This window comes from Athene noctua, chromosome 1, assembly GCF_965140245.1.
Source record: "Athene noctua chromosome 1, bAthNoc1.hap1.1, whole genome shotgun sequence".
Lineage (NCBI taxonomy): Eukaryota > Metazoa > Chordata > Aves > Strigiformes > Strigidae > Athene > Athene noctua.
In genome coordinates, this window is record NC_134037.1 from 129,575,627 (window position 1) to 129,597,617 (window position 21,991).

At 40.9% G+C, this 21,991-nt stretch overlaps 1 protein-coding gene across 1 annotated transcript in view; it reads right to left on the reverse strand.

Annotated features, from left to right (window-relative positions):
• The window catches only part of LOC141971320 (small ribosomal subunit protein uS5m-like), a 99,436-nt gene that overhangs the window by 30,124 nt on the left and 47,321 nt on the right, over window positions 1–21,991 (reverse strand). The window contains 4 exon segments of the mRNA XM_074928639.1: window positions 14,178–14,212; window positions 19,192–19,268; window positions 19,270–19,420; window positions 19,707–19,832. Coding sequence (XP_074784740.1) covers window positions 14,178–14,212; window positions 19,192–19,268; window positions 19,270–19,420; window positions 19,707–19,832 — 389 coding nt within the window.

Consider the following 21,991-nt stretch of genomic DNA (forward strand, 5'->3'; position numbering starts at 1 on the left):
AACAAGCTGAACAATTTTTTACTTTTTTGTTACTGAACATAGGGGTACAAACCATAATTTTGGTTTTTATCTTCATAACCAGCATCTACGACCCCTGGTAAAACAAACAACCCCTGTAAGGTTGTAGATGACCTTTTGACAATATTTTCATTAGGCAGATGGTTCAGAGGTGCACTCTCCCCTCAGAGTATGCACCTAAATTCAAGACAACAATCAACACAGAATTACTGCCTCCCGTTAGAGGAGGTATTTCACATGTAACAGTTAGAACACTGAGCCCAAACCAACCGCAGCACCGATGCCCCAGCGGGCGGGCACTAGGACCCTGTAGTTCCTGGCCGGCCGCTTCCCTGGCCGGAGAACTCGGAGCCGCAGTGGGCCGCGGCTCACACACACACACACACAATCACACAGAAAGGCGCTCCTGACACTCATCACTCACAACATAAAGTGACAAATATTACAAATACGAAGATTCCATTAAGAACATATAGAGCCTGTGCTGCATAACCCTGCCGCTTTTGGCGGGGGGGTGGGGGTGTGCCGAGCGCGCAGTGCCGGGCTCAGCCGCAGGCGGCCGCTCCGCGGCGGGGGGGCTCGGGGAGGCCCCGGGCCGCCGCCGCCAGCTCCAAATGCTGAGCACAGAGATACACACGCTCGGTTTTTCAGATAGAGTACTGTGCCGGTGGGAATGCCGTTTTTTTCTTAAAAGTGTTAGCCAATTTTTATGGGGCCAATTGATATCCCTGAGCCATCGTCTCCAGTACAGCTGTTGTAGTCTGAGATTTTGCAGCCCGTTCTTATTAATGCTTGTCTCTAAATATTTAATAACAGAAAAATGCCGTTTTTCCCAACGTGGCTGATGACCCGGCTCATAGCTTACAGGAGTTAAGAATCTTTCTTGCCACGTCCATATTCCCTTGCACCAAGGTTTTTTCGCCTCACTTTTACCTACGGATCATCCTCAGTTAAGGGAGGACACAGGCCAGACAGTCCAGATTCTTTTTCAGGATTTACAGCATCAGGGTCTAAAAGATTATCATGCCATTCTGATTCTTTAAACAATAAATGTGGCTCTTTAAAGTGTCCCTTAGACTTGCCCAGACCAATCAGCGCGGCTAAGTCTTTTATCGGACTTATTCCCCGCTTTTCTAAAAAGCAAAAAGTTTTTGGGCTACCTTATGTGTAATATTCCTGCCCAGGCAAAAATGCCTTAAATTCCTGGATCGTGTAGCTTGACGACCTTCTTTAATATCCGATCAAGTAGCCAACGACCAGTGTAGGCTTTTCCTGGGTAATCCCGATTCAGCCCTCTAATTCCTAATTCCTTATTCCTTGTGGCCCTTCCTGGGTAATCACTATTGCGGCCTTTCCGGGGTAGCCCTTCTTGGATTGCAAAATCTCCTGAAGAAACAGTTTGGATCAGCTGCTCCGATGTCAGTCTTACGATCCTGGCGCTTTGGAGATGGCACGCATCTGCTGCTCTTTGGCAGCGATCTTGTCGCCTTCCTGCTCAGAGTCCATCCGCTGCTTCCTGGGTTCCGTTTGGTGGAAAAGCAGGGATTGGGTGTCCCTGTTCGGTGCGCCACTTGCGGTGGACGGAGGAAGCAAGCAGCCGATTCAATGTGAATGACAGAGCAAGCTTCAACTTTATTGAAAGAAATCATACCTTATATAAGCACTCTACAATAATCATGCATACTACTCACAAATCTATTGGATACATGTAAAAAGCTACATTATAATATCCCAGCCCCTTGTGGCATTTCAGGTATGTCACAACATCTTCCTTCTTCTAGCTTGCTTTCTTTCCCAAGGTTGTTTACCATCATAATCAAGGCCGCTGTGTACCTCAGTTTCTCTCTTTGTTAACATAACAGTCCTTTGTTAGCATAACTGTGCCCTGAATCTCTTTCCTTGTTATCATAACTGTCCCCTGGGTTTTTTCCTTTGTTTACCTCAGATGGCTGTAATCAGGTCCTGCACAGACCCATGACCTTGTTCTGCAAGCCATTCTCCAACACGTAACACTAAGTGATCAAAAGGCAGAGTTTTCACAACAGGCAGCAGGCAACTTCAGTGTTGGGCAAAAAAACCCAAGATCTGCCTTTCGCAAAAGACATTATTTATAGCCTTATCTTCTCCCTTAGAAAGTACCCTTTTGTGGACTCAAAGGGTCACTAACCTCATGTTATGTGCTTTCAGGCTTTATTTGCTTCAGGCAGCTCTCACCACCTAATTTTGATTGTGCTCTGAGACAAATACTACCATTACACAGGATATCATGTAAACTACTTTTTTTACTAATGTTACCATGTTGTTTTTAGAGAAAAATAGAAGAAAAATTCATCTGAGGATGGATGATACACAAAATGAAGCCTTCCAGTTAAAGTAAGAATGGCACATCTAGTACAGCAGTAAATTTTAAGTGCCACTGTTACTACATTATGTTAAATAACAGTAAATACTACCACAAATTCTATTTATGTGTAATACATAAGCAAAACAGGAAATGTGCCTTCACAGCACTAAAGCACTAGACTGCATTGCATCAAATATTTATTTCAATTTTCTCATGAAGGGTCTTCAAATTTGGAGAGAAGGGGAAATAAGTTAATCTGTTAATGCACACACTCTTATTATATCTTGATTGTAAGGATTCCATATGAATTTAAGATAGCATCAACAGTCTTCTTGCTCAAATGGCCCATTTTATGGTATTTAACATGCTAATTCCAAATTTGATGCCATTTTTTACATTAAAATTTGATTTTAAGTTTTTACAATTCTTCTCACCTCCCCTGTTGTTTGTCTGTGTTCAGTCACCATTTATTTTTGTTTATGGGTCCAGGGTCACCACCTGGAGGAACAGACTTCAGATCCATTGTGGCCCTAAAGAGGGCCGTTGGGTTAAGAAAATGTCTTTAAGAGAAAAAAATGCCTAGTTAAAGTGAGTCCCACCAACCATACCAGCACTGAATATACTAGCTGTAAGGGCAGGTGGGTGGGTCGGGTGGGTGCAGGGAGAGGGGCTTGAGTACGAGAGGAGCCTTGAGGGGAGTGGGCTGTGGGAAAAGGAGGTGCAGTGCTTGCTGCGGGCCAGACCAAGTGTTTCTGGGCTGGATGTTCCCCACCCCTGCTTTAAGCCTTCGTGGATCCCCTGTGATGACATCAGGGCCCCCCAGGGGTCCATCGACCACAGGTTGAGAACCACTGGCCTACAGGAAAGCCAGAAACAAAATATGCAGTCCCTGTTGCTGATCCTTAAAAAAAAATCACTCAAGCCAGCTTTCTCTCTGTGACAACTTTAACTCTAGCTTACATGAGAAATCTGACCTTGTCTGTACCCTATTCTATAAGCAGGGAAAAATCAAGTTAGCTTTTCTGTTTCTACATTATAAAAAAACACTTTAATAAGCAATATTTCTCCATTAGCAAGGGAGCACAGTCTTTTTAGTAGCATACTCACAAAACCCACCACAACAATCTACTGTGTGTATAGCTACTCCCCATTTAAGAAAACTAAAAAACACAGAGAAGGCTTTTCTGATTCTTCAGCATCTCAAATGAAACTGTGCACATGTGGTTTTAAACCTGAGAACAGCAGATTAATTTTACATGTTAAAATAAGAATGCATAAAAAGTATATGGTACAATTCAGGACATCTCATTAACAGTCAAGTAAATGCTCATTTTTGTTGCATTTATTATTCTCAACGTAACCTTTAAAGAACTATTAAATGGGAATTTGGTGTGAAATGGATCAGATGATCGATTTACATATGATCGGATGATCACCAGCTTTTTTTCCAATAATACTATCCTTTAAAGGCTGTTTTGGGGAAGTCTAGATGTGTGCACATCTGCACATGGAATAAGCTATAGAAGCACTGAACCCATGTACTATTGCAACAAACCACTGTGACAGTAAGTGCAAGTTTACTTACTTACAATAAATAGTGATCATATCCAAAGAATAAAATAGCTTTCTCAAGATAAAGACCCTACAAATACTCATCTTACTCAAAGTGCTGAAGCACTAAAAAATTAAAAATGAAGAAAAATGATCAGGACTTAATTCAGGATTAAAATGACTTGGGCAGCAAGGCAAAGAAAGGTCTAATAAATAGAGTTTAAAGAAGATTGACAAAAAAACCTGAAAAATAAACTATTTTTCATTTGCAAGGATGTTATCACTCTGAGCAGCAGATACTGTAAAGTGATTTTGCTCAACATCTTTATCATCACCATAAAAGAGCACTACCGAGCAGCGATGACATCTGAGACATCATCTGCTTAATGCTGTTTCAGGGCAAAAAAAACATGAGGAAGAAACACGAGCTCAGTGATTGAGGAATTCATTATATATAGTGGGAGAGATGACTCTATAAATGAGGAGAAGGAAGGAAATATATATTTTAACTCAGGTAGGACATTTGCTAAAGCCCTGTGGAAATTCCAACAGGCCAGCATTGTTCTGAAATGCATCCAATACAGAAAGAGAACAGTTCAACTGCTGCAGATACATATATATATATATCTATACACACACACAAGATTACAGACTACTCCCTGCTGCTGCCAGGGAAGAAAGCATTTCTCTTCTCTCTCATCACAAAACCACAAGACGGAAAGGCAGAAGCCCAGGGAAGAGGGAGAGCCTCAGGTCGCCCCCGACCGGAGCAGGAAGGTGGAGCTGCTGTGAACGAGGGCAGCAGGGATTCAGAGTGGGCGGAGACCGAAGTGACAACGTCGCACGCCCCCACGTAAAAGAGCAGCCCCCAGGGAGCGTGGCGCAGCAGTTCGCACAGGCAGAGTGCAGACACTCTCCAGGTTCCTGAACTTATCCAAGCTAGCCCCGTTACGGTCCTCCACTCGCATGAAAACCACCGCCAGAAAGAACGTGGCGACCCAGATGGAGCTGCCACACAAACATGCAGAGATTCAGGTCTCGGGCTGCAGGGAGTGCCTGAGCCTGTCGGTCCTGCCGGAGGGCAGCAGGGACAGCACCTGTGTGCGCTGCCATCAGCTGGATGACCTGCTTAGCCTGGTGGCGGAACTCAAAGAACAGGTTGAGAGATTAAGAAGCATTAGGGAGTGTGAACGGGAAATCGACTGGTGGAGTAACACCCCAGCACCCCTGAAGCAACAGGAGCTAATGGAAGCTCCAAACGAGGCAGGTAATCCCTCACCCTCTTGCTATCAGACAGAAGGAGGGGCCCTAAGAGACGAGGGAGGCTGGAAACAGGTCCCTGCTTGGAGAGGCAGGAAAATCCTCTCCCCACCTCCCTCACCCTCCAATGGTGCCACTTCACAATAGATTCGGGGCCCTGGAACTTTTGAACAAAGAAGAGAACGAGGAAGAAAATAAGACAAACGAAGAAGGCCAGGTCACTTCAGACCAGGTATTAAAACCAGCTCTGAAAAGAACCCCAGAGGAGTCTTTGTAATGGGTGACTCCACTCTAAGGGGTGTCGAAGGCCCCATATGCAAACCAGATCCGCTTCATAGGGAAGTCTGCTGCCTCCCTGGGGCCCGCATCAAGGACCTCACAGCAACACTCCCTACCCTAGTGAGTCCAAAGGATTACTACCCTCTCCTGGTTTTTCAGGTAGGTAGTGATGACATCACCAGGAGAAGGCCTAAAGCAATGAAGAGAGACTTCTGGTCCTTGGGAAAACTGATTAAGGGGTCAGGGGCACAAATTGTGTTCTCCTCCATCCCTATGGTTGGGGGGATGGATGAGGAAGATTACAGGAGAATTCAGCAGATGAATGGGTGGCTCCATGACTGGTGTTACCATCAGGGCTTTGGATTCTTCAATCATGGGTTGGTATACAGGGCACCTGACCTTTTGACATTAGACGGGATGCACCTGTCCTGGAGAGGGAAGGGGATTTTGGGGCATAAGTTATCTGGGCTCATAGACAGAGCTTTAAACTACATTTGAAGGGGGAAAGGGACAAAACATCGGCCCATCTGAAGTGCATGTATACCAATGCACACAGCATGAATAACAAACAGGAAGAGCTTGTAGCCGCGATGAAACAGGAAAATTACAATGTTGTTGCTATTACAGAAACATGGTGGAATGTCTCCCATGACTGGAGTGTGCCAATTGATGGGTACAAGCTCTTTAGGAGGGACAGACAGGGAAGGAGAGGTGGTGGGGTGGTGCTGTATGTTAAGGACTGTTATGATTGCTTCGAGCACAGGTGTAGTGAAGACAGGGTAGAACGTCTTTGTATTAGAATCAGGGGGAAGGCCAACAGGGCAGATGTTGTAGTAGGAGTCTACTATAGGCCACCCAACCAGGACAGAGAGATGGACATTTTATAGGCACTTAGGTGTGCCTATAAACAAGCTTGCCCTTGTTGTTGTGGGTGACTTTAACTTCCCAGACATCTGCTGGAAATACAACATGGCAGAACAAGACCAGTCCCAGAGATTCCTAGAATGTGTGGGAGATAACTTCCTGACACAGCTGGAGAGTAAACCGACCAGAGAAGGTGCCCTGCTGGATCTCCTCTTTGTGAACAGAGAAGGGCTGGTGGACGACATGGAGGTTGGAGGCCGACTAGGGCACAGTGATCATGAAATAATAGAGGTCTCTATTCTTAGAGAGGTCAGGAGAGGGCTAAGCAGGACTGACATCCTGGACTTCAGAAGGGCTGACTGTCTTGTTTAGGCACCTGCTTGAAGGGATCCCCTGGGAGACTGTCCTGAAGGGTATAGGGGCCCAGGAAGGCTGGGTGCTCCTTAAGAAGGAAGTGTTAATGGCTCAGGAGCAGGCGGTACCCAGGTGCTCTAAGAGAAGCCGACGTCAGAAAAGACCACCCTGGCTGAACAGGGAGCTTTGGCTGCAACTCAGGGAGAAAATGAGAGTTTACAGCCTTTGGAAGAAGGGGCTAGCCACTCACAGTGATTACAGAGAGGTTGTGAGGCTGTGCAGGGTGGAAATCAGAAGGGCTAAAGCCCAACTGGAAATTAATTTGGCCTCTGCAATCAAGGATAACAAGAAAAGTTTCTATGTCAGTAGCAAAAGAAAGTCCAGGGAGAGTCTCCATCCCCTGCTAGATGCAGGAGGTAATTTGGTAACAAGTGATGAGGAGAAGGCTGAGGTGCTTAATGCCTTCTTTGCCTCAGTCTTTAATAGCAAGGTTAGTTGTATTGATGAAATCCAGCCTCCACAGCCAGAATACAGAGACTGGGAGAACAACCCCCCTGCAATCCAGGAGACAGTCAGTGACCTGCTGCATCACATAGACACACACAAGTCTATGGGACCAGATGGGATACACCCGAGAGTGCTGAAGGAGCTGGCTGGGGTGCTCGCCAGGCCACTTTCTATCATTTACCAGCAGTCCCGGCTGACTGGGGAGGTCCCGACTGATTGGAAATTGGCCAATGTGACGCCCGTCTGTAAGAAGGGTCGGGAGGATGATCCGGGAAATTACAGGCCTGTCAGCTTGACTTCGGTGCCCGGGAAGCTGATGGAGCAGCTCATCCTAAACACCATCATGCAACACATGAGGGACAACCAGATGCTCAGGCCCAGTCAGCATGGGTTTATGAAAGGCAGGTCCTGCTTGACAAACCTGATCTCCTTCTATGACAGGGCGACATGCTTATTGGATGAGGGAAAGGCTGTGGATGTAATTTTCCTTCGCTTTAGCAAGGCTTTTGACACCGTTTCCCACAGCATTCTCCTGGCAAAAATGGCTGCTCGAGGCTTGGACAATAGCACACTTCACTGGGTTAAAAACTGGCAGGACAACCAGGCCCAAAGAGTTGTGGTAAACAGAGTTAAATCCAGCTGGCGGCTGGTCACAAGTGGTGTCCCCCAGGGCTTGGCTTTGGGTCCACTCCTGTTTAACATCTTTATTGATGATCTAGATGAGGGGATCGAGTGCACCCTCAGTCAGTTTGCAGATGACACCAAGTTGTGTGGGAGTGTTGATCTGCTCGAGGGTAGGGAGGCTCTGCAGAGAGACCTGGACAGGCTGGAGCCATGGGCTGAGGCCAACTGCATGAGCTTCAATCAGGCCAAATGCCGGGGGCTGCCCTTGGGCCACAACAACCCCCAGCAGCGCTACAGGCTTGGGGAGGAGTGGCTGGAGAGCTGCCAGTCAGAGAGGGACCTGGGGGTACCGATTGACAGCTGGCTGAACAGGAGCCAGCAGTGTGCCCAGGTGGCCAAGAAGGCCAATGGCATCCTGGCTTGTGTCAGCAATAGCGTGGCCAGCAGGGACAGGGGAGGGATCTTGCCCTGTACTCGGCACTGGTGAGGCCGCACCTCGATTACTGTGTTCAGTTTTGGGCCCCTCACTACAAAAAGGACATTGAATGACTCGAACGTGTCCAGAGAAGGGCTACAAAGCTGGTGCAGGGTCTGGAACACATGTCCTGTGAGGAGCGGCTGAGGGAACTGGGATTGTTTAGTCTGGAGAAGAGGAGGCTGAGGGGAGACCTTATCACCCTCTACAACTACCTGAAAGGAACCTGCAGAGAGCTGGGTTTGAGCCTCTTTAGCCTAGTAGAAAGCGACAGGACAAGAGGGAATGGCCTCAAGTTGCACCAGGGAAAGTTCAGACTAGATATTAGGAAGCATTTCTTTACAGAGCGGGTTGTTAGGCATTGGAATGGGCTGCCCAGGGAGATGGTGGAGTCCCCATCCCTGGAGGTGTTCAAGAGTAGGGTCGATTTAGAGCTTAAGGATATGCTGTAGGTGGGAACTGTGCTAGGCGAACGGTTGGACTAGATGATCTCCAGGGTCCTTTCCAACCTAGATGATTCTGTGATTCTATGATCACATATACTGAGAATAGTACAGATCTACTTTCACCTCATGACAGTGTCAGATGACTGCTTGGGAGCTGAGTGCGTATTTTTGAAGGTAAACCTGCTATAACCTTAATAATTATACTATTTATAGAGTAAAATAAAGTAGAATGCACTAAGATGTCTACATATTAAATTAAATGCACCTCAAAAGTCTTAAAGCACAGGAAAATGGGTTAGAAGGTTACCAATTTTGTCTCCACATCCCCTCAACAGATTTATCTAACTTGTTTTTAAAACCCTCCAGTGACAGACATCCCATATACTCCCAGACAATACATTCTAGTATTCAGTTTCCATTTGTGATTAATTCTTTATATCTAAATTTCTCTTGCTCATTATTTAAATCCACTGCTTCTTATCCTTTATCACAGCAGACATGTAAACCGGCTTGTTCCTTTCCTGTTTGGAGGATTTTTAAAAATACATAAACCAACTCATGACTTTTAATTAACAGTCTGACATTACAGTACAACATCATTGTTTTCCATATCTCAAGAAGATTTTCAAAGCCACTGTAACAAGCAAGGATTTTGATACATAGGATTAATCTAGAAAACATTCAAGCCACTGGATGGATTCCCAACTGAGCAGGATGATAATCAAGGACAAAGAAACCCATTTGCTTATTTATCAGGACAGGAGAGAACCCTCAGAAGGTTTTCTGGAGTAGAGTTGTCAGTCAACTCAACTTCTGACTTGCCTGAATAGTCTTTTAACTTTCAGACAATTAAATAGATTTAAGTAACTTAAAGTAACTCCCTTTCCATCAGGTTATGCCTGTACACAGTTTAGAAGAAATGAATGCTGTTCTAAGTTACATTAACTTTGTTTTCACTCTTGCCCCCTCTTACACACTATTAATAGTTACTCAAGGCCATTCAAAAGCTATTTTACTTTAATTCTGGTAAAATCTTACTTACCCTAGCAACGTATATTTCAATTAAGACAACGGATAGACTCCTGTTATCACATCAATTGCAACTCTAGAACTCTTAAATGTTGGTGAAAATAACTTCTGAAGAAAAGTTATGTTATATATATAAAAAAAATGTGTTTAATTTAATTTAATTTTTTTTTTTGTTATAAAAATTTTTTATAATAAAAGTTATTTCTTCATGGAAGTACCTCAGCAAAAAATGGCAAAACAATTGCAAGGAAAATGCAGTTGACCATCATTCCAATGACAGGGATTTGAGAGTTAAAAAGACTTGAAGTATCTGCTTTTTTTTCCTCTCAAGAGACAGTGAAGGAAACTATACTGATGTAGCTTTAAGTTCTCTTGCACATCTTGCATCCTACTCCTAAACCTATGCAGCCTTGTGTTGCAAAACTGGCAAAGGGACTCTCTGCTTTAACATTTTATCCTGTTCTGGACTGGAACACAGCCATCTCCTTCCCTCTTAGACTACAATCCCTTTAAAAGGGCAACCTTTTCCTTTCTCTCCAAATCAAGTAAGCGCTTGATTTTGCAGTTCTTCAGGCAGCAGCTCTGATTTTATTGTCAAGGGAATGGTTCACTTTTTCCCCATCTCAAAAAGGGCAATGTTTGGCCATGTTCCAAGAAAAATGCAACCAGACATCAGGTCTGGAAAGAAAATCAATGTTTGGTGTGTGTTTATAGCATGCTTAGAGATATGCAGTGTAGAGGAATGTTGCTGTCTCAAAGAGATTAAAATCCAAATTTAAGATTTTACTATGACCACAGTGCAAAATACTGAGACAGAATAACTGTTTTCAAGTGCTAATCAAGTATAAATTAAGAGTATATAATTTCTTGCCAGTTTTGTGAGACAAAGGATTTTAAAAGGATGTGTGCGAAACGAAACCAGCTTGGCAAAATCTTATCTGGGGGCTTTCTGAAGACCCCAGCTGGAAACAGTTTGTCACACTGTAGGCAATGGATCAATCATTTTAGCACATATCAAATCCTTTTAACACATTAGGTATTTAAATAAAAAAAAACAAGCTTGATATTCCAGCTGTCTAAAAAACAAACTTCTGGACACAGAGCTGGAAACGATTAGGCCACTGCTACTACAAGTCTCACTAAAATTACAATGCAAGTAGAAGAGAAGGGAACATGTAAGGATAGAGAGCAAATAATCGTTTTCACTTCCAGAGCTGCTCCTTTCTGGATGCTGTGCATCATCTGATTCTGAATTGGGAGCAAATGAGTCACAAGAAATCCATTTATTTCTAAAGCCGTGACTCCCCTCCAACAATGCTTATACTAGTTCTATGGTTTCCATAGTAACTAATGTATTTGAAATTAAAGAAAAATAGTAAGATAAATGGGAATAATAAAATATATTGTGATAGTGTGGGTGTGTGCAGCACTTACTGTTCATAGTGTGATTAGGAATGAGTTCCAAGTTGTCTTCTTCAGCAATGGCTTTTCCATTGAGAAGTAACATGGCTCCACATATCTGCATTACTAACACTTTACATTTTGCCAGTAAAAAAAAATATTACCAATGGATTGTCTTGTTTTTGAAGCAAAATCGACCTTTATCACATTTGAAATAAGTATCTTCTCTGACCACATTCTGAGTGGTGTTTCTGCTGAAAACATTACGATTTTGTATCACTACTGTTTTTTTTTTTTGGTAGTGTTAAGGTCTTTACCCTTTAACTTGAAGTTCTGCTGTCAGTCAGCAAATACCTTGAATGATATGGATTTACTAGTCAGCTAATATCACTGCACACCAACTGAGGGACTGCATACAACCAGCTACACACCCAAAAGTTGCTCTGTGTTTGAAAAGGTGACAAATGTCATGAAATGTAAGAGATTAAATATTTTTAAATCTCTGTACCTTAATTTACCATAACAAAATTATTCTAAGGTGATTCACTGATTCCATTAAATATCTAGTATAGGCATTTCAGCACGTATGTTGTTCTTGAAAATATTTCACACTTCCATTAAGAAGCCCTAGTCAGCTGGACACAAGAGTCAGGAGTACAGAGAAGAATTCTATGCTGTCCAGCCAGGATTAAGTTCGCAGGACAAGCACGTGGAAGACAACCTTATTATTTGCAAACAAAGGTAGCAGGATTATCAAACAGGTATTAGAACTTGTTTACTAAAAACCAGAGACAAGGAAAATACCGGAGCACAGACATCTTTGTCAGTTACTAGTTTTGATAGGTAGATAAGCAATATAATCTATTTAGAAATGAGGGTGGAAACAAGGCTTGCATTAGTTCAGTCATAACAATCATGCTTACTCTGTCAATAAGCACAATAACAAAGTGGATATAAAACTATGAATGGGAAATCCTGTTGGAATATTTTTCCCAGAAGTGTGGTGGTACAATTCTTACCCCTCCCTGCCCCTCCTTGTTGGGCTGCTTGGTGCTAGGTGTGATTCCACCCATCTTCCCCGAGCTATACACCAATCTGGAGTTAAGAACTGATAACAAATCAAGCCTGGCTCCTGCCCCTGCCGATTGCTCTGAAACGGCTATAACAGCCCATCATCTCCTGATGGCCTGGCACACCTGTGCCTGGGATGCAGTCAAATTGGAATAGCAACAGAGCTGCGAATTCATCAAGTTCTTGTGCAACTGCTGGAAGGCACCAGAATACTTCGTTGTTCTAGCTGGGTGTGAGCAAAAGGTATCTGACAAAAGTCAATTATCTTGAACCCTATAAATTGCAACCACAAGAGAGACCCTTTGAGCTCTCCTGGATCACAGCGGGCCTGTGACCAGCATCTCGCCTGAGCTGGGACGCCTCTCACATACCAAAACCCTTAAGGTGTCGTCTGCTGCCAGAGCTGACAGAAGGCCAGGGCGAAGTCAACCCGCTCGAGTCTCAATTATTGCCCGTTGAGGAATGCCAAGGCATTGTGAGGATTTACTCTAAACTCCAGAAGAGGGAAATTTTACTTTGAGCTAGCTTCTCTTTCGCCCACTCTTTCTTTACCTACTGGTGTGTGGGTACATACTTCATTCTACTGGATCCAAATACTTTTATCTCTGTGTTTGTGTATGCACATGTACATATGTATAAATTAAGATACCATGAAGTAAGTTAGTGTGAATCTTGTTATCCTAGAATCTGTAAATAAGTCACTATTTCATAACATCTTCTAAATTATTTTGTAAATGACCAATTGCTGTTATTTATTAATGAATCTAAGATTCCTGTTAAATCATTACTGTGTTAATACTTTTATCCACAACAAGATAAAAATATCATAGGTTAAGACATCTAGGACAAGTAAGTATGAAATGAGGAGCTAGGAAATTAAAATATGATATAGAAATTAGGCACTCAAGAAATGAAGGTATGACTTAGTTTAGAGATAAAGATGGAAGACTTAGAGATCAGGCTAGGCACTAGAGGCCTATTAGTTAAAAGATAACTAAGATTAAAATAGGATAATAGATCATAGTTGATGGGCCAGAGAGCAAAACAATATGGAAACTTTGACTGATGGAAGCTGTGAGAGAATGCTTCCTGATGGAACAGGAAGACAGCCCTAAAAACTGGTCAAAACCAACCCTAGGGTCCGGCCTGAGTCCAGGAGGCTACAGAGACTGCGCAAGAAACCGAGGGAAAAAGTTCAACAGTGAGGAAGAGGAGCTACTTCATCTCTGCGACCCCAGCCCACGATCACTGGGACACACTGCGCAGACGCGACTAGAATGAGACTGAGGCGGAACATATGAAACAGACTTTCAGGCTCATTATAATACGAAGCGGGGATAGGTTATGCATATGTATAGGTGTATTATGAATATGTAATGCTTTCTAGCATAAAACCAAGACAAGGTGCCACGAGAGGTGCGCACGTTTGTGGTGGAATGATCTCCCGTGTGCCTCAGCACTAAATAAACACACCTACTTTATAACCTTAGAGGTTGTGCAGTCGTATTTCCACAAGTCAAGTATTTTATTACTTGAGAGGCACACAAAATGGGATCTTCATTCCACACTCTCTGTCCTTGCTGCTGTTCCCTCACTTTAAGTAATTATTTATTTTACAGAGTTATACAATTTCTATTTGTACTTTTGTCTGAGAAAAAACCCTAACACTTTATTAGGTTCCCTATTATGGTTGCATGTGAACTATTAAAGCATTATCTGCAAGCATTTGCCATTTCACAGTTACTCAAAACCCCTCTTGAATTAGATACTGTTTGCTCAGAGAAGATAAGGCCCCAGTGCAAAGAATGACAGATTATGTCATGCAGCTGAAACGGAATACCAGACTAATTCCTACTGCTAAGACTGACTTAGCAAAAACGGGTTAAATAATTGCAAGCTCAATATAAAATAGTGATAATTATTTAAAGACCTTGAAAAGATTTGTAATGCTTACCTCAATGATTCTTGTTTCAAAATCTTCGTAAGTTTCTGTTGGGAGAAAAAGAGAGTATTACATTTCCTTGTATTACTCACCTATCAGTACAGCTCCCCGTAGCTGGTATAATTTAAAAAGGACACAATTTTTATGTAGCTGCAACTTATAAATTAAGGTCAGCAGTAAATAAAAGAGGTAATCATTTAAACAAACATATCTAAAGTGAGCTTTCTTAGTTGCTTCCTGTTTAAAAGACCTCAAACATGTTTTTACTTGACTCCATTCATTCAATCTCTTTTACGTCAGTGAAAAAACAGCATATAGCTCTTACTTATAAAGCATAGAGCTTTTTAATTTCTTCAGTAAAATCAACTTTAATGAAGAAAACTACCTTTAAAGAAAATCCAGTTAAAGTTATAACTTCTCAGAAAGTGAAATACTATTTGCTATAATCACTATACAGCTCCTGTTATAATTAAGAGATGACAACTGTTAAATACATTCGTTGTGCTCTATTAGTGACCCCAACCTCCAACTGCAATCAGTATCTCAGTTTTTTAAGTACCATGCATGCAGGGAAGCAAGATGGAAATAGTCTTCAAAGACAGTCCAACCTAAATAACCAAACTAGCACAAAGTAAGAAAAAGAAGACTTTTCTTTAAATAGTAAAGCAAGACATACAAATTTAACTGCTTTGTTTGAACATCACAGAGAAAGCAAAGGTGATAGAAAAACTGAGACATCCTCGGAATCTGTTGAATATTTTGATCACAAGCTAAGCTATACATACTTTCCAAATTAAATCTGAAAATTTCTTCTGGAAATCACTGCAACTCACCACTTACACTGAAGCATTTTTGTTAAATTTTATCTTATTTTCTTCCTAATTCTTTTCAATTGCAGAAATGCTATGAAAGGTAACTATCCATAGCGTGTTACAAAACCAGAATGTTTTGGGTTTTCACTGTCTGGCAGTGTAAACTGCCTTTTTTCCTAAACACTGCTCTAAAACACTAAATGAACCCCAAATTTCATATACATTGAGCAAAATCTGTGAATGGTTAAAAAATAAAAATGTAAATCACCAAATGGCCACTTCCATCATGACCAAACTATTATCCAATATTTTTCAGAATATTCTGAAACTTGTATTAGACAATCAACAGGGACTCAAAGAAATTTTAAGTATTTGATACGTATTTCTTGTGAAATTTCACAAAGGGGAGGAGGAGGATAAAACAAAACAATACATAGCCATTTCAAATAGTCAAGAATCACATAGCCACACTTTTTTTTTTCCTCTTTCAATTTCAAATTCTGCCTGAAAAAAATGCATTTGCAATCAAAGACAATTACAGCATCATTTATTCTGTCTAGTAACAGTTAGGGTGTTTTGCATTGTAAAATAAAGATCGCTTTTATGTCACATCTTCATTCAAGTCTTTTCATCACCATGGCAATGAAACACCTAACACAGAGCTCTGCTCTGGCGAACATTACATACTCAGCTCTAAGTGGCAAATGTATCCTTCCCCATGCACAGAAAGTAAGTTTTCTGCTCTGTCATTACAAGGGACTTTAAAGCAGTAAGATGTTTCTGAAATGCCTTATAACATTGTGGAAGAGAAAAGAGCAAGGAGAGCTCTGGGTGTGACACGGGCATCTCTACATGTACTCTCTGAGAAGACAGTGAGTCAAATGAGAGAGCACAAAACCATGCAAACTGCAGCCCAGTCACATCTTACCCACAGGCCTTCACCCTGACATACGCTGTAAGAAAAGTCAGCAAGCAAATCCCTTAGGCTTGGCTTTCAGCAGTCCCACCAGCATTTCTCAAAATCCATATTACAGAAGCAGGCATAAATGCTGCAAATCACAGATACTGCCAAAAAGATCCCATTTTCTCTGAGTTTGTTTCAAATCCTGATGACCACACAAATACCTGAATATAAATTGCAAATACATTTGTTTCCCTTTCTGCAGTTGAGCGCATAATTATAATTGATCTGGTTTTAATACAGACACGTTTTCCACCCAGAGTACCCTATTATCAGCTTGGCAGTGAAAAAAAACCTACTGACTTTGAAAACAATGGACAATGGAATAAAATGCAACATCTTTGTATAAGAAGCAGAATAGATAAGAGATCCTTCCAACCAGAGGAGTTTCCAACTTATCTCACAAACAAGAGCATTTCAGTATACCATAGAAGACCAGTGTTAATGAAAGCATTTAATATTTATTTGGTGTGGTTCCATTGAAATTCTGCAAGAAAAGAGCTGAAAACAGTGTAATGGTGAAGAACTGGGAACTCATTCCTTCACCAACCTTCATGATTATAAACATGATCACCTTGGTGCAATTTAGACATCTGCTAGTCTACAAGAAGTAAACTTCTAGCTCACAGTAGAGGCTGTGAATGCCGACAGCCAGTCTCTTCCCTCTCTGAAGCCTCCTCAGTTGCAAAGAAACACCATAAACTTGGAAGAAAAATAATTTTCTTTCCAATTGAAAAATACTGTTCTTTCTCTACTCATAGCTGGCACAATAAGTAAAGGTGTAGGGGAATAATATCCCCCCCAAAAGAATGAAGCATATACAATCACAGCATGTCCCTAATCTTTAATTATTTTTTTTTAAACGTATCAGTCAATTTCAACCAAATTTGCCAGATGTTGAAGGCTCACAATATTGAGGTTTCTACAAACTTTCTATACCTGCTTTCATTAGCAAATATGAATGCTGCTGAAGGAAGCTGCAACATAATATTCAGCCTCTGTTTGTTACTAGAGAATCTAATACCAGAATACTAGAAAGGGCTGAATTGCAGAATCTCAATCAGAACTCTTTCCTTAGACACCAGGGAATCCAGCCACACCACAGTCTCAGGCCAAAAGGATTCACTGGGTTTGGCGGTTTCAGGTCTATTCCTCCTATCACCTTGACAGTGCTTTGCACACAGCCAGTGTTCCAGTTTCCCAGCAAAATCATTAATCCTTTGAATAAGAAGATGCTGAAAGAACTATAAGGACCAGAAAATCCCTCCAATTTTTAACAGATTAAAGGGAAATTAGTGTATACTAATCAGAAACTGCTTTTTCTCAAGCACATTTATAATACAAGCTGACAGTTTCATTTTCCTATTTTGACTGTAGTACACTTTCCTATTTTTGGCAAAACTTGACCTGCCTACTACAGCCTCCACACAGCCAACTTTAATGCAAGTAATCAAAATCAATAGTATCAGCTAAAAGCAAAATCAAGAAAAGCACCAGAAGGTAAAATTCATATATTAATAATTAATGTCTGCAACAGCTGCCACTTCTTTTAGTGGAATAAAATACTTGAAAACATATTTGAATTTAAAAACAATGCAGTCTTGTGTTCAAAGAATGGAATTAGAACCATGAAATTTTCTTGACTTTTTGCATATTCCACCTCTGACTTATGGGGAATTTCGAACAATTTATTGATTTTTCAAATCTTCTGTTTTTCAGTTTTAAGATTCAGTGATACTCTGCCAAGTGCACTGTCACATCACTGCCTTCCATGAAATATCTGCTTTCAAGGTAATGAAATTAAATGCAAGGAAGTAAATACAGGAAATCTTTCATTTGTATACTGGAATATTATGCTGATATTAAAACAGAACGAATTGCTCTTAAAATTGAAGACAACCAAAAACTACTCAGAGATGGCAGGCAAACTCTCCTTAAATTCGCTAGGTAAACATGAGGGAAACTATACGCCTCAGACACTGCAGCAACAGAAACCACAAAATCATCTATACCAGCTACAGGAATGGAAAGCCTGGCAAGGGAACAAAGAAGTAGTACACAGCAACAATGGCATGAATTTGTAAAGCAGAAAGATACAAAAATGCTAGCATAACTTCAATCCACATAGACGAGGGCATTATATCGCACTGGAAAGACAATGCTGTTACTATCTTATGGCTTGGTTCAAAGCATGTCTGAATTTTTAATTAATATCCAATAGAATGTAATCAGAAAATATTCACAGACAGAAGGAAATTAAAAAACAAAACACCAGACAGACTGGGGAGCAAAGGTAACTGCAAGAAGATCAGACAATAATATAATTGTGATTCCATGCATGTGATTTCTCATTTACGTTGACTTGCTCCAACATATGTTCCAAGATCCAAGCTTGCACTGGGAGAACATATTCCTGGACAAAGAGCTCTGAAAACATGAACAAGCTTAGAATGACTGCAACAAGTCTGAAACAACGGTGCTAGAAAACTTCAGCTGTCTTAGCTCATCTTAGTAGAAAAGCCTACAGAAATATGACAATAAACACACAAGCAACATTACATGCCTCACAAGAAAAACTCAGCTGAATACCAGTAACAACTCACTTTCATATCTAATTAGTTGAAAAGCATTAGGCTTCTAAATGTTAAACAAAGCTACTGTAGAATTTCTAGTTGTCTGAATAACAGCATTGTTAAAAAAGTTAAGTCACCTCTTCACTTTAGGTATAGGACCTCTAGTTTCACTATGATATTTAACTTGGCAGCAAATAAATAAAGAACTTACATTAGCTACATTCAAACTACATCATCTTTAACCATATTTTACTATTAGGCCTAGGAAAAAAAAAAAAAAGTCTGATTTATCCCACAGGATCCTTTAAGAAACTATAAAAAACTATGGCTCTATTTCAAACTCAAGACAACTGATGATGAATACAGAAAAGTATTTCTATACTTCAATACTCCTGTAAGTCTACAACATAATACAGTACTCTGTAGTACAGGATAACATCATACAGTCTATAACACAATACAATAGTCTAACAGCTATATTAAACTAAGCAGTGATTTAACAAATTTCACTTGTGTTAACACAACTTGTTCTTCGATTTAGCTGCCCTGCTTCATGTATGGGCACATAAGAGAAGTACAGAAAATGATTTTCAATCACAGGAAAAAGTCTGCATCTCACTTTCTTCAAGCCCCTTATCAGAAAGGCTAAGTAAGACAAAACTGATAATCAGTTTTCTTACCTCCATGAGGACCTGGGTCAGGAGGATCCAGAATGACACCTCCCCAACACTTTCCACTCCATCCTCCCTCTCTCTTTTATTTTTCTTTTCTTCTCCCATATATCTCTCTGTTGAACAATATCAGACTGAATTCTCTCTTGTTCTTCTTTTTTTCGCTGGGTAACTGTCTGGACTGTCCCACTTTGTATGACAGGAGCATTAAGACCAGGCCAGAGGAAACCAGAACGTCCTTAGATTTAACAGAGAAAAATTATGCTTTGTGCCAAATCAGGACTGAAACTCTTCACGCTGGAAATATGCAATAAAATGGAAGGTTCTCACATATTTCAAGTGCATTTTATGATACAAAATTTACATTTAAGATCTAAGAATAACACTAAACAATCATATCAGGATTTTTTTTTAAAGACAAAAATAAGCAGTCCTGACACCACAGAAATTAACAGCAATTTATTAAGAAACACTATACACGAAAACATCAAGACATGTCTTCAGCCCCTTATTTGTGAATCTACCTTCACCAATCTCCTGGTCTCTATTGAGATTCTTCCTTAGCTTTTTCTTCCTTCTCTTTCCTCTTCCTTTCTTTACTCCCACGCCAGTCTCTGCCAAAGCTCCTTTCCATAGCTCATCAGCTGTCACTGAAATAAAAAAGCTTTCATAAGTAATGTACAAGTACAGCTTACATTGGAAACTGAAGCTGAACAAAAAACCCACAAACCTTGAAATGTTGACTCCTGCTTGATCTTTCCTGGGATTTAAACTGTACCATTACTGCCTTGCTAAGAAAGTGATTTCCTATCATGTATGTATGTATGTATCTGGTGCAGAGATGTGCCTCTACCCCTGATTACTGCAATCAGGCACACAGCCAGGTGCATGTTTTTAAAAGGATTTTCAAAACCAATTTAAAGGTGAATGTTCCTAACCAGTAAGGTATTAATTCCCAGGCCATTAAAAGAAAATCATTCATTACTAACTCAGAGCTGCGACACCCGTAAGCACTTATCCAAAGACAAATATCAATGGCAGTCAACTTAAATCACTCCTAAAAATATCCAAGGGTTGACCTACTTTAAAAAGACACAAGTTACCAAACACAGGAAGTTAACCAACAGCATGAATCTACTGCTGTTCTCCTGTTCTGACAAAATACAAGGTCCCCCTTATTGCCTGTATAAATGCAAAGGAATGGAAGGAAGAAGGAATGTAAGACACTTAAAACAGGCTCATCACCCAGCTCAGGCTTTGGTTAGGCCTCCTCACTCAATGGCTGTCTACAGGACATGCACTGCCTCAAGATGTTTCACCCAATGTATGAGGGCATGACTTCGGAAGCATGCATTTAGTAGTTAACTTCAAACTACTATTTGCCCAACCCACGGAAATATAGGATATCCTCGTAAGTTAGCCAAAACCAAACACACCAAAATGAAACTGATGATGTGAAGAAGACACCATAGACAATATTTCATCCTGTTAGTCCAGACAAGAAGGCTATCACCACGGAATACACAAGCATCACCGCTGCTATACTTGCAGATTAATGCTAGTATGTGTTGCACCCGGGGGGCAACGTTACAATGGTAGTTTAAATCTCTTGTCTTCTCTGATTAGAAACTGATTTTGTTTATTTAAAGTAGACAAAAAAAAGTCAGTAAGCACTTTTAACCAGGGGAATTAATATCAAGATGCTCAAATCCCTACAGTTTCCTATCAGCAATTCATGCTTGTTAGATTGATGCATGTGAGAGATCCTGTCTCACAGGCTGGCAAAATGCATTGGAACTGGGGAGACTGTGCTATGTTGACAACACAGTGAAGGACAGGAGTTTTCCAGGATTTTCTGTACTGAATAAGTTTGTATAAGGTGTCAAGGTGGCTACCCCAAAGGTATGATGCCCATCTTTTTAAAATCCTTTTCAAAGTGAGATGCATAACTGTGATTCTTAATCCTGAATCAAGTAGTTAAAACTCAGTACACTGGAAAGTAAGCATACAAGGAAGGACACACAACTCTGCAAGTCCAGGAAGCTACAAAACAGTATTACCTCAAGACGGGCAAGAGCAGAATAGCTTAGAAAGTCACTACACAGCTAAGTAACATATTGTATGAATAGCAGAATAAGCCAAAACATGTAGTGCAGATTTCGGCTGCTATTACGGACAAGTAGAAATTGTATATTATAGACAAGTAGAAATGCCCATGGAAAACAGCAACATTTGTCCCACATGTTGTGAGGCAAGAACTGTATTTGCTCCTAGGTAGGCCTTAGTCCCTGTAAAAAAATAAATTTCTATCTGAAATTACACTCTTTTCTAGACATTCAAGTGAACCCTAATGACCAGAGGTTTATGGTTAAAAAAAATCCCACAAACAGTAACTGTATCAAATGGCTTGAAACCAGTGTTGGAACTGTCAGCCACTAAAACCAATTTCCAACCAATTACAACAAACTGATGCATGCAGCTACATGCTAAATGAAAAAAAAAAAAAAAAAGCAATCTTCAGCTGCGCAGAACTCAATCAGAAAAACTCCATTATTGAGTCAGCATATTACTTTCAATAGAAACCAAACAGTGATAGCTACTAGACTGTCTACAAAGTAGTGAACATTACCCTAAGATAACACTGCATTAACGTTCAGTATAGAAGAAGACTGGTGCTAAGTAGGTAATGCATGATGTAGCTTTCCATGTTTTAATATGGTCTGTAGGACTGTTGCATGAGTTGGAAGGTTGAAAATCAATCATGCTAAGCTTCTTACTGTGCAGGTTTAACTCCTGCCGGGATCGGAGA